The sequence below is a fragment of the Neoarius graeffei genome, chromosome 1 (genome assembly GCF_027579695.1).
Source record: "Neoarius graeffei isolate fNeoGra1 chromosome 1, fNeoGra1.pri, whole genome shotgun sequence".
Classification (NCBI taxonomy): domain Eukaryota; kingdom Metazoa; phylum Chordata; class Actinopteri; order Siluriformes; family Ariidae; genus Neoarius; species Neoarius graeffei.
This window is the reverse complement of record NC_083569.1, coordinates 126,996,471-127,010,690: the sequence shown is the minus strand read 5'-3', so window position 1 is coordinate 127,010,690 and position 14,220 is coordinate 126,996,471. Positions and strand designations below refer to the sequence as shown.

At 46.0% G+C, this 14,220-nt stretch overlaps 1 protein-coding gene across 1 annotated transcript in view; it reads right to left on the bottom strand.

Moving 5' to 3' along the window:
* Window positions 1-14,220, bottom strand: part of LOC132883328 (histone-lysine N-methyltransferase PRDM9-like) — a 75,688-nt gene that overhangs the window by 18,078 nt on the left and 43,390 nt on the right. The window contains exons 13-14 of the mRNA XM_060916794.1: window positions 11,279-11,450; window positions 7,435-7,706 (exon numbers count right to left, since the gene is read on the bottom strand). Coding sequence (XP_060772777.1) covers window positions 7,435-7,706; window positions 11,279-11,450 — 444 coding nt within the window. The remainder of the gene's footprint in view (window positions 1-7,434; window positions 7,707-11,278; window positions 11,451-14,220) is intronic.

Sequence of the window (14,220 nt, the reverse complement as noted above, 5' to 3'; positions counted from 1 at the left end):
TTCATTGTTCTTGAAGCATTTGCTTCTCTTTGTTAACCTTTTTCTTCATAGCAGGGAAATGGTAATATCATCCTCTCTACTCCTCGATTTAAATGATTGGAACAACCAAAAACAGCGCAAAAATGAACCATATTTAAGACTGGTTAAGCCTTGCTTACACGAAAACTGGTGTCTTTTCACCTGGGGGTCAATTATCACGTGATGCGTAACGTCATGTGCAAGGGGTCTATTTGTCCATTTCTTAATTGACCTGAACTGCCTGCCCAAGGGCAGCAGTTCAAACAGAGAATTTCTGGGGTGGGACGGATCTTTTAATATACTGAGGGTTCTTTTGAGGCAGCAGGAACTGTAAAGCTCTTCCAGGCAGGGAAGAGGGCATCCGATGATCATCTGGGTGGTGGTGACAACCCTCTGGAGCACTTTTTTCTCTGCTCCTGTGCAGCTGACAAACCACACACTGATGCAGTATGTATGTAAGTATGTTCTCTATGGAGCAACAATAGAAGGACACAAGCAGTTTTTGAGGGAGGTCGTTCATCCTGAGGATCATCAGGAAGTAAAGTCTCTGCTGTGCGTTCATTATCACTTGTGTGGCATTAGAGCTCCAGGTCAGCTCCTCCTCTATGTGCATCCCAAGGAACCAGAAGTCCAGGATCCTCTCCACATATTGCACACTGATGAGAATAGGCTGAAAGTCCGTTTTCTTTTTCCTGAAGTCTATGATCAGCTCCTTGGTTTTGGTGGTTGAGGACCAGGTTTGTTGTCTCAGCACCACCCAGACAGCTGCTCAGCCTTGTGCTGATAAGCAGACTCCTTCCCCCCAGAGATGAGCCCCACTATGGTAGTATCATCCGCAAATATGATGCCATTACGGGAGCGAGCAGGGTGCAGTTGTAAGTGTCGAAGAACAACTTGTTTAATCCTAGATAAAGCCGTGGCACAGCAGTTATGCTCATATTTACATTGGAATAACATCCATGAAATGCATCAGTCAGGATTTAGACCTCATCATAGCACAGAGACAGCTCTGGTTAAAGTAGTAAACGACCTACTGTTGGTGTCTGATCAGGGCTGTCTCGCTGCTTGTGTTGCTTGACCTTAGTGCAGCATTTGATACCATTGATCATTCCATTCTTCTGGATGGACTAGAAAATGTTGTGGGCGTTAAGGGAACGGCCCTCTCCTGGCTCAGCTCTTATTTAACTGACTGCTAATCAGGTAAATGGTGATTTTTCTAGACATACTGCGCATATATATCCATCAGGGCTTTACATTAGTACCCGCCAAATGCGGGCAAAATTCGGCTTTGGCGGGTAATAACTTTAGTCTCACTAGCCACTTTGGCGGGTGGTTTATTCTGTGGGATGACAATATTTTAATTGTAGTTTTCTCTGAAGGCATCTGATATAATAAACACATTGCAATGTAATATTACACGCCTACAACTCCCATGAGCACCTGCGTAAACATTCTGACAACATGTTAGAATTGTTTAGAACGTTCGTTAACGTCTCAGATAAAATCAAATGATACGGTTAATGAACAAAGCAACAAAGTTGCTGATGACTGACAAGCGCACTGTGTGGCAGCATATAGCTGGAGTTTCAAACCCTGCTGCTCAGGAAAAAAGGGGCAGAAATGAGCAGGGCCGGAGCAGCATTTTAAAATCACCGAGGTCCGTGATGGGCAAAGCGCGCGGTGAAAAATGTTTGCCATATGTAAATAAGAGGGGTGAATTACACCACACAAGAGATCTCATCTCATTATCTCTAGCCGCTTTACCCTGTTCTACAGGGTCGCAGGAGCCTATCCCAACTGACTACGGGCGAAAGGCAGTTTACACCCTGGACAAGTCACCAGGTCATCACATGGCCGACACATAGACACAGACAATCATTCATACTCACATTCACACCTACGGTCAATTTAGAGTCACCAGTTAACCTAACCTGCATGTCTTTGGACTGTGGGGGAAACCGGAGCACCCGGAGGAAACCCACGCGGACACGGGGAGAACATGCAAACTCCGCACAGAAAGGCCCTTGCCGGCCACGGGGCTCGAACCCGGACCTTCTTGCTGTGAGGCAACAGAGCTAACCACTACACCACCGTGCCACCCAGATTGGCTCGTTCACAGCAAAACCATACCATGTACTGCGAAGACTGTAGAAAGTCTGGCAAAGACAGGCACCAGTAATTTTAAGCTCGAAACTATCAAGGACCACAAAAAGTCAAATGCACACAATCGGTACTATAACATCAAAACCAGCGAAGACTACTGGTTCACTACAGGGCAGCATTGCTTTCAGTCCCTGGCTGTCATGAAGTCGGCTGAGCTGGAGAGGATGGAGCTGCCGTTTAGAAACGTTCACGTGATTGGAAAGAAGTTGATCCGCCCCAGCTATCAACTCATGACCTGCTGGAAGCCTCAGGTCACGAAGACCATTTTTCATGGACCATTCACACTCATCTGATGATGAAGAATGTAATGAGGACATTTAATGTCTCTCTCTACACATGTTCTCACACACACACACACGATTAATAGATAATACATAATAATAATAATAATAATAATAATAATACACATAATACTTGCATATCAAAACATCAAATGTTTTTCAATGATAAATGTTTTGAATTGGACTTTTAATATTAGAATCAGTTCAGTTGTACTGAATGTTACTTTTCATATTATACGATATTTTATATTGTAAGGGGCGCGAATTTGAGTTCAATAAACAGAATACTCTGCTTATATTTTTGTCTGAATTGGTTCCATGTTTTCATATAGGGAGCGACCTTAACAGCACTGAATACTTGAGCGCTACTGTAGAGATACATTATACGCTGCCATTCATGATTAAATCTAGATCTTCCGAACTTTAACGTATCATTGTGAAGAAAAAAACTGCGATTTCCTGGCAACAAAATTGTGGCTAGTGAAAAGGCTGAATGGTTAGTGACTCAGGAAAACCACTAGCCACACTGGCCGGTGAGCAAAAAAGTTAATGTAAAGCTCTGATATATATATATATATATATATATATATCATATATACATCAGCTGGATAGTACAGTGGTAATGCTCACTGACTACGACGCAGGAGATCGGGGTTCGAATCCCGGTCGGGGCAAAACATCATCCAGTAAGGGTCCTTAGGATATATCAGCCTACCTCAGGAATGAGTGAAGACATAACTGATAGAGTCATACCGGCTCAGACGTCTGCATCAGTTGCTAGGGAACCAGGGCAAACTGATGAGAAATGGGCTACTGGAACAAGACATGGATGGACGAGGACAGAAAATACGGAATTGCTGGAATGCTACTATACAAGCAATCCCAGAGAGAGGGGGATACATGCAGCGAATGTGGGACCATTGGATACAAGGCTAACAAAGAAACAGCTATTAGCCCAGTGTTCCAACATCCGTAATCGAAATCTACTATCACAACTAGAGATTAATGAAATACAACAACGATGGCAAGGGGGAGCCAGGAAGACAGGTCAGCGGGGAGATGTCATCATCATCCCCACAACCAGAGATTGGGTACCAAGGCCCAACAGGAAGACCTGGAGCCCCCGACGAATACCGAAGCTGAGTTGCCAAGTACCTTCAGAAGATCTACTAGTATGCTGCTCTGAATGCTGCTCTGAAGACAATCTCCACAAGAACCATCACTGAGACCAACAAGCTGATACACAGTACAGCAACAGTAATCATGGAGATGCTTGGATACAAGGTGGGCTCGGGACATAAACAGTATCCACCATGGAAGAGACGATTAGAGGCCAAGATAAAGGCAGCACGGAGAGAAGTTAGCCAGCTAGCTGAACTACAGAAAGGGAACATGGTGAATAAGGGGGCACCAAGGAAGTACAACTCACTCTCCAAACCAGAGGCACTCGAAACCGCCAAACAGCGACTAACAGCTCTGGCCACCCGGTTGAAGAGATACACCAAGGAGGGAGAGGCCAGGAGAATAAACAAGCTGTTCTCCACTGAACCAGCCAAGGTGTACTCTCAGTGGCAGGGAAACAACAACCGGTCAGACCCACCAAGAGCTGAGGTGGAAAAATACTGGAAAGACATATGGGAAAGAAAGGCATCACACAACACCGATGCCCAATGGTTAGTGGACCTAAGAGCTGACCACAGCAACCTCCCAGAACAAGAACCAGTAACCATCTCAATGGCAGACGAAGAGCTGGACAGCACCAGGCCCCGATATGATCCATACTGGCTGAAGCTAACTGCACTCCATGAACGCCTAGCAGCACAGATGAACCAGCTGCTGAGGGATGGGACCCACCCAGAATGGCTAACCCAAGGCAGGACAGTCCTAATCATGAAGGACCCCCAGAAGGGACCCATCCCATCCAACTACCGGCCAATTACCTGTCTCTGCACAACATGGAAGGCCCTGTCAGGCATCATTGCGGCAAAAATGAGTAAGCATGTGGCTCAATACATGAGCGAGGCACAGAAAGGAATTGGCAGTAACACCAGAGGAGCCAAGCACCAGCTACTGGTCGACAGAACAGTCACCCGAGACTGTAAGAAGAGACAGACCAACCTGTGCACTGCCTGGATTGACTACAAGAAAGCCTACGACTCAATGCCACACACATGGATACTGGAATGTCTGGAACTGTATAAGATCAACAGGAACCTAAGGACCTTCATCCAGAACTCAATGAAAATGTGGAAGACAACCCTAGAGGCCAACTCAAAACCCATTGCCCAAGTCAACATCAAGTGCGGCATATACCAAGGAGATGCGCTATCACCACTGCTGTTCTGCATAGGCCTGAACCCCCTCAGTCGGATCATCACGAAGAGCGGCTACGGGTACCGATTCCATAGTGGGGCAACAATCAGCCACCTGCTCTACATGGATGACATCAAGCTGTATGCCAGGAACGAGCGAGAAATAGACTCGCTGATCCACACCACCCGGATCTACAGCGATGACATAGGGATGTCATTCGGATTGGACGTGTGGCCGGATGGTCTCAAAGAGAGGCAAGATGATCCGAACTGAGGGGATTGACCTACCAGAGGGCAACATAGGTGATATCCAAGACAGCTACAAGTACCTTGGCATCCCACAGGCTAATGGAAACCATGAAGAGGCCACAAGGAAGTCAACCACAGCCAAATACCTCCAGAGAGTAAGGCAGGTCCTGAAAAGTCAGCTGAATGGTAAGAACAAGGTCCAAGCCATCAACATGTACGCACTACCAGTCATCAGATACCCCGCTGGTATCATAAACTGGCCAAAGGAGGAGATAGAAGCCACAGATATCAAGACTAGAAAGCTCCTCACCATGCATGGAGGGTTCCACCCCAAGTCCAGACCCTGAGACTATACACTAAGCGGAAAGAGGGAGGCCGAGGGCTAGTGAGCGTCAAGACCACGGTCCAGGATGAAACATCGAAAATCCGAGAATACATCAGAAAGATGGCCCCAAAGGATGAACTGCTAAGTGAATGTCTCAGGCAGCAGAACCCTGATGAGAGCGCAGAGGAGGAGGAGGAACAGACAACCTGGAGGGACAAACCCCTACATGGCATGTACCACCGTCAGATAGAGGAAGTGGCTGATATCAAGAAATCCTACCAGTGGCTGGATAATGCAGGACTGACAGACAGCACAGAGGCACTAATCATGGCAGCACAAGAACAGGCCATAAGCACAAGAGCCATAGAGGCCAGGATCTACAAGAGTAGATCAGACCCAAGATGCAGACTGTGCAAAGAAGCCCCTGAAACAGTCCAGCACATAGTAGCAGGGTGTAAGATGCTAGCTGGATCAGCGTACATGGAGAGGCACAACCAAGTGGCTGGGATAGTATACAGGAACATCTGCAACCAGTATGGAATAGAAGTACCCAAGTCCCAATGGGCCATACCACAGAAGGTGGCTGAGAACAACAGGGCCAAGGTTCTGTGGGACTTCAGCTTCCAGACTGACAAACAGATCCTGGCTAACCAACCGGACATAGTGGTGGTGGACAAAGAGCAGAAGAGGGTGGTGGTGATAGATGTGGCGATCCCAGCTGACGCCAACATCAGGAAGAAGGAACATGAGAAACTTGAGAAGTATCAAGGGTTGAAAGAGCAGCTGGAACGGATGTGGAAGGTCAAGGGTTGCGTGGTCCCCGTGGTAGTGGGGGCACTTGGGGCAGTAACCCCCAAACTGGGAGAGTGGCTCCAGCAAATCCCAGGAACAACATCTGAAGCCTCAGTCCAGAAGAGCGCAGTCCTAGGAACATCGAAGATACTGCGCAGAACCCTCAAACTCCCAGGCCTCTGGTAGAGGACCCGAGCTTGAGGATGACATGGATACCACGCCCCCCCGCCGGGGGTGAGGAGATTTTTTTTTTGTGTGTGTGTGTGTGTGTGTGTGTGTATATTTTGTATATTCGTGTTTAATTGGGTTTGATAATTATTTATAATAATGTAAAGAGTTCATTTATTAAGTAAAAATCGGAAGAATGATTACAATGTGTGATGTTTATTTATTAAGTCTTCAGTGGGTAGGCGGCCATAAGGCCTTTCGTTGAGGGGGGGGGGGATAATTATGGGCCCCAGATCCCTCTTTGCCTAGGGCCCCCAAATAGCTTGAAACGGGCCTGATGATAGTATGATTCTCCCCAACATGCTACATTAGATAAGCTAACCCCATTTATAAAAGATACACACTTATGACATGTAATTGATATATATTTTTTGGGACGCCCGCTCTCTCTCTGCCATGCCGATCCTGTAGGCTGCACTGACTCAACTGAAAACTCCGGTCTTCGAGAAAAGAGATAAAAGCCCGCCCACACTAAAAGCTGATTGGCTTATTTTGCTGAGTAACCCAATCAAGATGCTCTTTGTCTGGCATGCGCTACATGAACAGGCACACAGGCAGTGTTGCCAGATTGGGTGGTTTTAAGTGCATTTTGGCAGGTTTTGAACATATTTTGGGCTGGAAAACGTCAGCAGTATCTGGCAACACTGCACACAGTCTCCCTCGCACACCCCCTCGCGCGCGCTCATTCTAAGATGCGTGATGCAGACCTTAATGTTGCGCGCGCACGCTCTTGCTCGCTTCTATCAATATGCAGGAGACTCACGGAACTTCCGGGAGACTTGGGATGTCTGCGTTATAAGGTGGACCACAGATCGTTAATCATAACCCACCCCAAAAAAAATAAAGTTTCTCAACGGATTTACATCGATCTCAAAAACGATCATTTTGGTCTGAAAAAGTCGGAAATCCGCCAATCGGCGGAAAATTCTCATCCCTGGATTTACACCACTACTCCACATATCTGCAAGAGGAAATTGATATTAAATTGGAGCTACCTTCATCTACTCATCATATTTTGTTACATAAAAATATACAATCTTTATAATAAAATTTATTACAAACTCACAACCGAGGAGTCTCCACTGTTCTTGGCTTCCTCTCTGTTCACCAGCTCTCCCTGGCAGGGGCCGAAGTGTGCACCTACTGGAACAGTCTCCCCCTTATTAAACACCCCCAGGCCTGCATCAGGAATACTGGACTTCTGGATTTCTAGCCCAGGAGGAAGTGTTTGTCTGGCTCGGTCAGGGACTCCCATGGGAACAGGAGTATCGGGGATGAAGAGGGGTGGTCCATGAACCTCGCATTTGTTGAGGAAGAAGGATTTGCAAACTTCACAGTCTGGGAGTAGAGAAAACACAACAGGAAGAAATGAGGCCCAAATGTGTGTGTCTATCTAAGACCATATACGGTACATTAGCACTGTATAAAGATTATCCTAAGAAAGCTTGCCAGTAAGGTTCACTGAGCATCTGGTTGAGACTAGGTGTCCATCAGGACTGGGATCAAACAGGACACAACAAAGTACCAGTATTGGCAAAAAATATGGAAACACCTACCAAAATGACAAAACACCACAATTTGACCTTTTGTTCTCAAGTTCTCTTAATAAACTAAACATTTTCATCATAATGTTACAAGTAACCAGAGTAAATCATTCTAAAATATTATCAATATTTGGTATGGAACCCCTTGACACTGAAGTGCACTGACATGATTTGGCATGCTATCATAAAGTTTATGAATAAAATCAAGTGGAATTGATCTCCATATATCTTGCAACACTTCCCAGAGCTGTGGCAGGTTTGAAGGAGCCCTTTTCAACTTCTCTCGCTCCATGTAGTTCCAGACTTGCTCAATCATATTCATGTCAGGACTTTGGGCTGGCCAATCAAGAACTGCCAAGCTGCCATCTTGTTCTTTGTTTTGTAAATACTGTTTAACCATCCTGGCTGTGTGTTTTGGGTCATTATCTTGCTGGAAGATAAAAGTTGTTGCCAATGAGAGCTCTTCCAGAAGGCACAGCATGATGGATAAGGATTTGTCTGTACTTGTCAGCAGTGAGGGTCCCATCTATTTTGTAGAGATGACCAACTCCATTGTAGGTGATGGCTCCCCATACTTGCAGGACCCCTCCACCATGTTTTACTGTGGGAGAAATACAGTTTGCCTTGCATCTCTCTCCCTTTCTGCACCTGACTTACTGTTGCATAGCGTTGCCAAATAATTCAAAATTTCTTCTCATCTGAGAACATGACCCTTTTCCACTGCTCAGAAGTCCAACTCCTGTGAATTTTTGCCCAGTTAAGTCTCTTCTGCTTATTTCCACCTCTCAACAAAAGTTTTGCACACTGACACATGACCTTTGAGGCCTTCTGCTGAGAGCATCTTCTTAACCAGGTGTGGGGAGACATCCTTGCCTGTAGCATCTTGGAGGTCCTGTGCCAGTTCCTTGCTGGATTTCTTCCTCTCTCGTAGGGATGTAGTTTTGAGGTACTGGACATCAGCTTTAGTCAACTTTGTCTTCCTTCCTCTGCCTGAAATGTTCTTGAAGTTCCCAGTCTTCTGGTGATGCTTGAGGCATTTTCAGACAGCACTGTGGGTCACATGCAGTTTCTTTGCTATGGATCATTATGAATGGCCCTCCTCCTGCAAAACTTTCATCCTAATACGCTGCTCTTCTGTAGTTTCTCTCTCTAATGCCATTTCTGCCTGTTGCCTGGCTGTAGTCAGAGGATAAATACTTTTTCTAATGAATTATTTGTAGAGACCACATGATTTAGTTAATGGTTTTCACCTGTGGAATAATTAGCATATCATGGTAGGATTGCCCAACAAGGAGTGATTAAGGTGGTTTTTGGGGCTAAACTAAACAAAAAAAGAGATACTATTTCCAATATTTTTATGATGTTTATCACACAATGATGGCCAAAACTGCTAGTATTTTCATGGGTAAAGTATAAAATTGTGGTTAAAAGGTGTCTCTGTATCTTCATAATGTATTTCAGTTGCCTTCAGTGCAGATTCTGATGTCATTTGCATGGATTAAGTATGCAAAAATCGATCTTTTCCTAGGCATTTCCATATTTTGTGCCAGTACTGGATACAAATATGAGTTTTTTTACTTCCTTGTGGGAGTAAACAAATGGTCAGATACAAAGCTTGCAGGGCAAAATAAAACGAATGTTCATTAACATGACTCTGGCACTGCATGATGTATTTACAGTATTCTCTTAGGACTTGCCTGGTCAGGGTTGTTTTAAATTCAGCTACTTGTTTGCTTATCTTCTGGGGAACAGAATTTCCCAAATTTGTTATGAAAATCACATGCACGTGCAAACAAAATTAACTGCGGCACGGTGTTGTAGTAGTTAGCACGGTTGCCTCACAGCAAGAAGGTTCTGGGTTCGAACCCAGCGGCCGGCGAGGGCCTTTCTGTGTGGAGTTTGCATGTTCTCCCCATGTCTGTGTGGGTTTCCTCCGGGTGCTCCGGTTTCCCCCACAGTCCAAAGACATGCAGTTAGGTTAACGTGGGGCGGCCTTGGGCTGAGGTGCCCTTGAGCATGGTACCTGATCCCTGACTGCTCCCCGGGCACTCTGGTGTGGCTGCCCACTGCTCTGGGTGTGTGCGCGCGCGTGTTCACTGCTTCAGATGGGTTAAATGCAGAGGATGAATTTCACTGTGCTTGAAGTGTGCATGTGACAAATAAGTTTCTTCTTCTTCTGTCCACACAGTAAGTAAGAAAGTAAGTAAATAAATAAATAGTCCAACGGGGCGGAGAACTTGCAAAACTTCACACAGACAGCAACCCGAGCTTAAAATCGAATCCAGGACCCCGGAGCTGCGCCACTGTGATGCCCCGAAATCCGTATATTTGGACTCCTGTCTCTCACACCCACTGTCTCTGACTGAACATTCCATTCCATTCCAGAGGCATAATGAGGGGCATACTCTCTGTCCCCTATTAAATCACAGCTGGTTGGGATCTTCTGCGAGCTTATGCATGTGGGGAACAGAGCACATAGCACTGTCCTCCAGGTGTGTTTTGCTATCATGTGACACAGCATGAGCTGCAATTGAAAAAGAGGAGTTTGATGGCTTTACATGTCTTGGAGGAAGTACGTGTTAGCCTTCACTCACATGGTTCGAGAGACCTGGCTAGTGGGTGGATACTAGCAGGTGACCACACTGGACGACAAACGGTCGAAGAAGGGGGGGGGGGACCTATAATCTTCTAATGTGGTGAAGACGTTACGACACATTTATTTAACATTTATGGAAGGAGACCCAGGTATCAGTCAGTAAATTTCCCCAAGATGGAAGAGTCTTAAGGACAGAGGACTTTCTGGTTTCTCAGGTCACACGACATCCCACATTTTTTTTTTGTCTCAGAATAAAACACAGGAGTGGCTGGAGAGAATGGCAGACATTCTGCAACACTAAATGTAAACAGAAACAAATTAAACATTGAATGTGTCATTCATTAATAAATTAAAAATTGCAATAACAAGCAAATCACTATGGTTTGAGGGGAATCATACATTTTGGGCCATGCTGTAATATGAAAATAAAACCACGCAGCATAGATTTTTTTTAATACACACCCATCGTGTGATATTCCATGCTTTTTTTGTTCAGGTTAACATCCTCAGTTTATAACAACTAAAGTATTTAAAATAAATAAACAAAGTTTCTCTCACTCCTTGCTACCATGTTACACGCTCTATAAACAAAGTTCATACTTTAATCAATAAAAAATCTAAATTTCAATGTCAATTTGTTGATTAAAATTATAAGAGAGACTGAGGCTACATGCCAAAAGTACTGTATTGCACTTTTAGTGCACCAGATAGTGTGCAGGGTAGAATAAACAGTGAGTGTTACTGAGCACCAGAGTGGCCTAATGTCTTACAGAGATAGTCTTTCTCATCAGGATCTTCCACTTTAACGGAGAGACCTTCAGGTGGGTTGTCGAGATCGTCTCCATAGCTGTAGATATTCAGCTCCAGCGTCTCCTCTTTCTTCACACAGGCTTCTGAAGTCTCTCCATCCATGGATGTCTCTGTTTTCATGTCCTCACACAGCTAAAGATCAAACAAATCTGTTAGGGCGGGACGGTATCCATCCCACCCGGGAAGATGCTGCTCTCATTTCTCGCAGCGTAGCTCATAGTCTCAGAACAGGCCTAGTTAATCCACGACAATCCAGAGCCAAGGCCAGGGAGCAGACGGACAGGCTAAACCGTCTGTCTGCTACCTGCACAGAGTCATCACACAGGATTCATTACATTGAGACTGTGCCTGTTCCCCGAGCTATACAAAAAAGTAGAAATACTCAGAGTTTGTTCTAATAATCTAATTAATATAAAATTAGATCATACTGACTGTACAGCCGCTGCCAGCACCTTTGACCTACTGTAAAAGGTAAGACTTAAATATTTTCTCTCTTATGTCTGAAGCACGAACTGTTAATGAACTTCTTACTGATCAGCAGTTTAATATACTGTGTTTAAACAGAAACATGGATTAAACCAAAGGAGTCTGCAGCATTAAATGAAACTAATCCTCCTGGTTGCAGTTATATACACCAGCCTCGTCTAACTGGCAGAGGAGGCATCGCGATTCTTTATAATGATTATCTCGGCATGACACAAAAACCTGGACAGTTAGTATGAAGAACTTCAAACGCATTTGTGGCAGTGGGGGCATGGCTTAGTGTCAGTTTGTGAATGTAGGTCGGAGCCAGGGAAGGTGAGTGGCAAAGTCAATGCACCTGTTGTCAATTAAATGTGTGTGTGTGTGTGTGTGTGTGTGTGTGTGTGTGTTGCAGTGACTGGAGAACAGAAAAAAAGGGAGAGAGCAGAGAGAAGAGATTTCCTCAGACCAAAACACAACTGTGTGTACGCACACGTCTGTGTACCTAAACGGACGTTAAAGCTGAAAAACAACACGAAAATAAAAAAGGTGTGTGAGAACGTCATCTCTCGCCTGCCATGCTTCTGTACTCCATCCACATGAGGGACGTATTAGAGTGGTGCCGAAACCCGGGAGTACAGAAGGGAACCATCACATGAAGTCTTCCTCATTGAAGGATCTCATCCATGCCCTCGCTACTGCCCAGCAGAACCAGAATCAAGTGCTGACCGCTCTCCGGAAGGAACAAGAGCAATGCTTTGAAGCCTTGATACTGGCCCAGCAGGAAGATCGCCAAGCGTTCCGGCATCTGCTTGTGTTGTCGGGGACCTCGACCGCAGCGGACCCTCCCCACAGCACTCTCACAAAGATGGGCCCGTACAACGATCCAGAAGGCTTTAATTGCTCACTTCAAGCCAGCAGCCGAAGTGTGGGGGTGGCCAGTCGAGCAGCATGCCTACTTTTGCTCCTGACTGGCGAGGCACAGCCCGCCACACAGCAGCTCGCCGCCGGCAGCCAGCTCATATACACCGACCTGAAGAGAGTCATCCTGCAGTGTGTCGGCCACTCTCCAGAACACCATCGCCAGTGCTTCTAGACACGGACATTGGAGGAGGTCAGCCGGCCGTTCGCATTCGACCAATAGCGGCTGAGGGTGGAAGACCATGACACCAACAGGATCATCGATTTGGTGACACTGGAACAGTTTATCGCTCAACTTCCAGAAGGAACGGCAGACTGGGTCCAGCGCCATCGCTCAGCGTCCCTGGAGCAAGCCATCAAGTTGGTGGAGGGCCATCTGATGCCGGTTCCGACAGCAGGCAGATGGGTCGCCTCTTCTCCCTTCTCTTCCCGTCCCCATCCCATTCCCCCACCACAGAGACAGGGGCTGGCTCCCCACAGCTGGCCCACCGCACCAGTGGTGTCCTCCCGTATTCTCCTTCCACGTCTGTGATTGAGGAATCACACAGTGACTGGAGCAGCCCGGTGGTCCTGGTACCCAAGACTGATAGATCGATCCGGTTCTTTGTAAACTATAGGAAAAAGTCAACGTGGTGTCTAAATTCGACACATACCCAATGCCTCGCATTGATGAATTGCTTGATCGGTTAGATGCTGCTCACTTTTATTCGACACTGGAATTAACAAAGGGATATTGGCAGATCCCCTTGACTCCTCTATCCTGAGAGAAAATGGCCTTTTCCACACCGTTTGGATTACACCAGTTTGTCAAGCTTCTTTCTGGGTTATTTGGGGCTCCCGCCACATTCCAGCAGCTCATGGAGAATATCCTCCATCCCCACACTGCCTGTGTGTCAATGTACCTTGACGACATTATCACATACAGCAATGATTGGCCTCGGCACCTTGAACACCTTAGGGCTGTCCTAGAGTCACTGAGGCATGTGGGTCTCACAGCTAACCCAAAACAAAAAACATGCAATTGGGTGGGTGGAAGTATGATATCTGGGTCATGGGCAGGTGTATCCCCAAATTGACAAGACTGCTGCGATTGCAGCTTGCCCGAGGCCCAAGACCAAAAAGGGGGTGAGGCAGTTCCTGGGGCTGGCTGGCTACTATCCTAGGTTCATGCCTAATTATTCAGATTAGAGCCCTGCACTCCCGCGGGAGTCCTGGGGGACCCGCCGCAAAGCAGTGCGGCGGGACAAATTTTGAAAGCTCACTGCGGGTGCGGGCGGGATTGCACATATGTGGCGCGGGTGGGAGCGGTGATAAGCTGCAGTCCCGCTAACTAAAAACGTGTTTGAGATAAAATTTATAAATTATTTATTTATGTCTATCATATATAATTTGTGCTGGATATTTTATTTGGCATTAATAAAAACATTTTAAGATGCCCAAATTTGCAGAGAGTGTCAGATTGCCAGATTGAGTGAGGAATGGAATCTTAAATTTGCCATTGATCACCCTAATGGGAAAT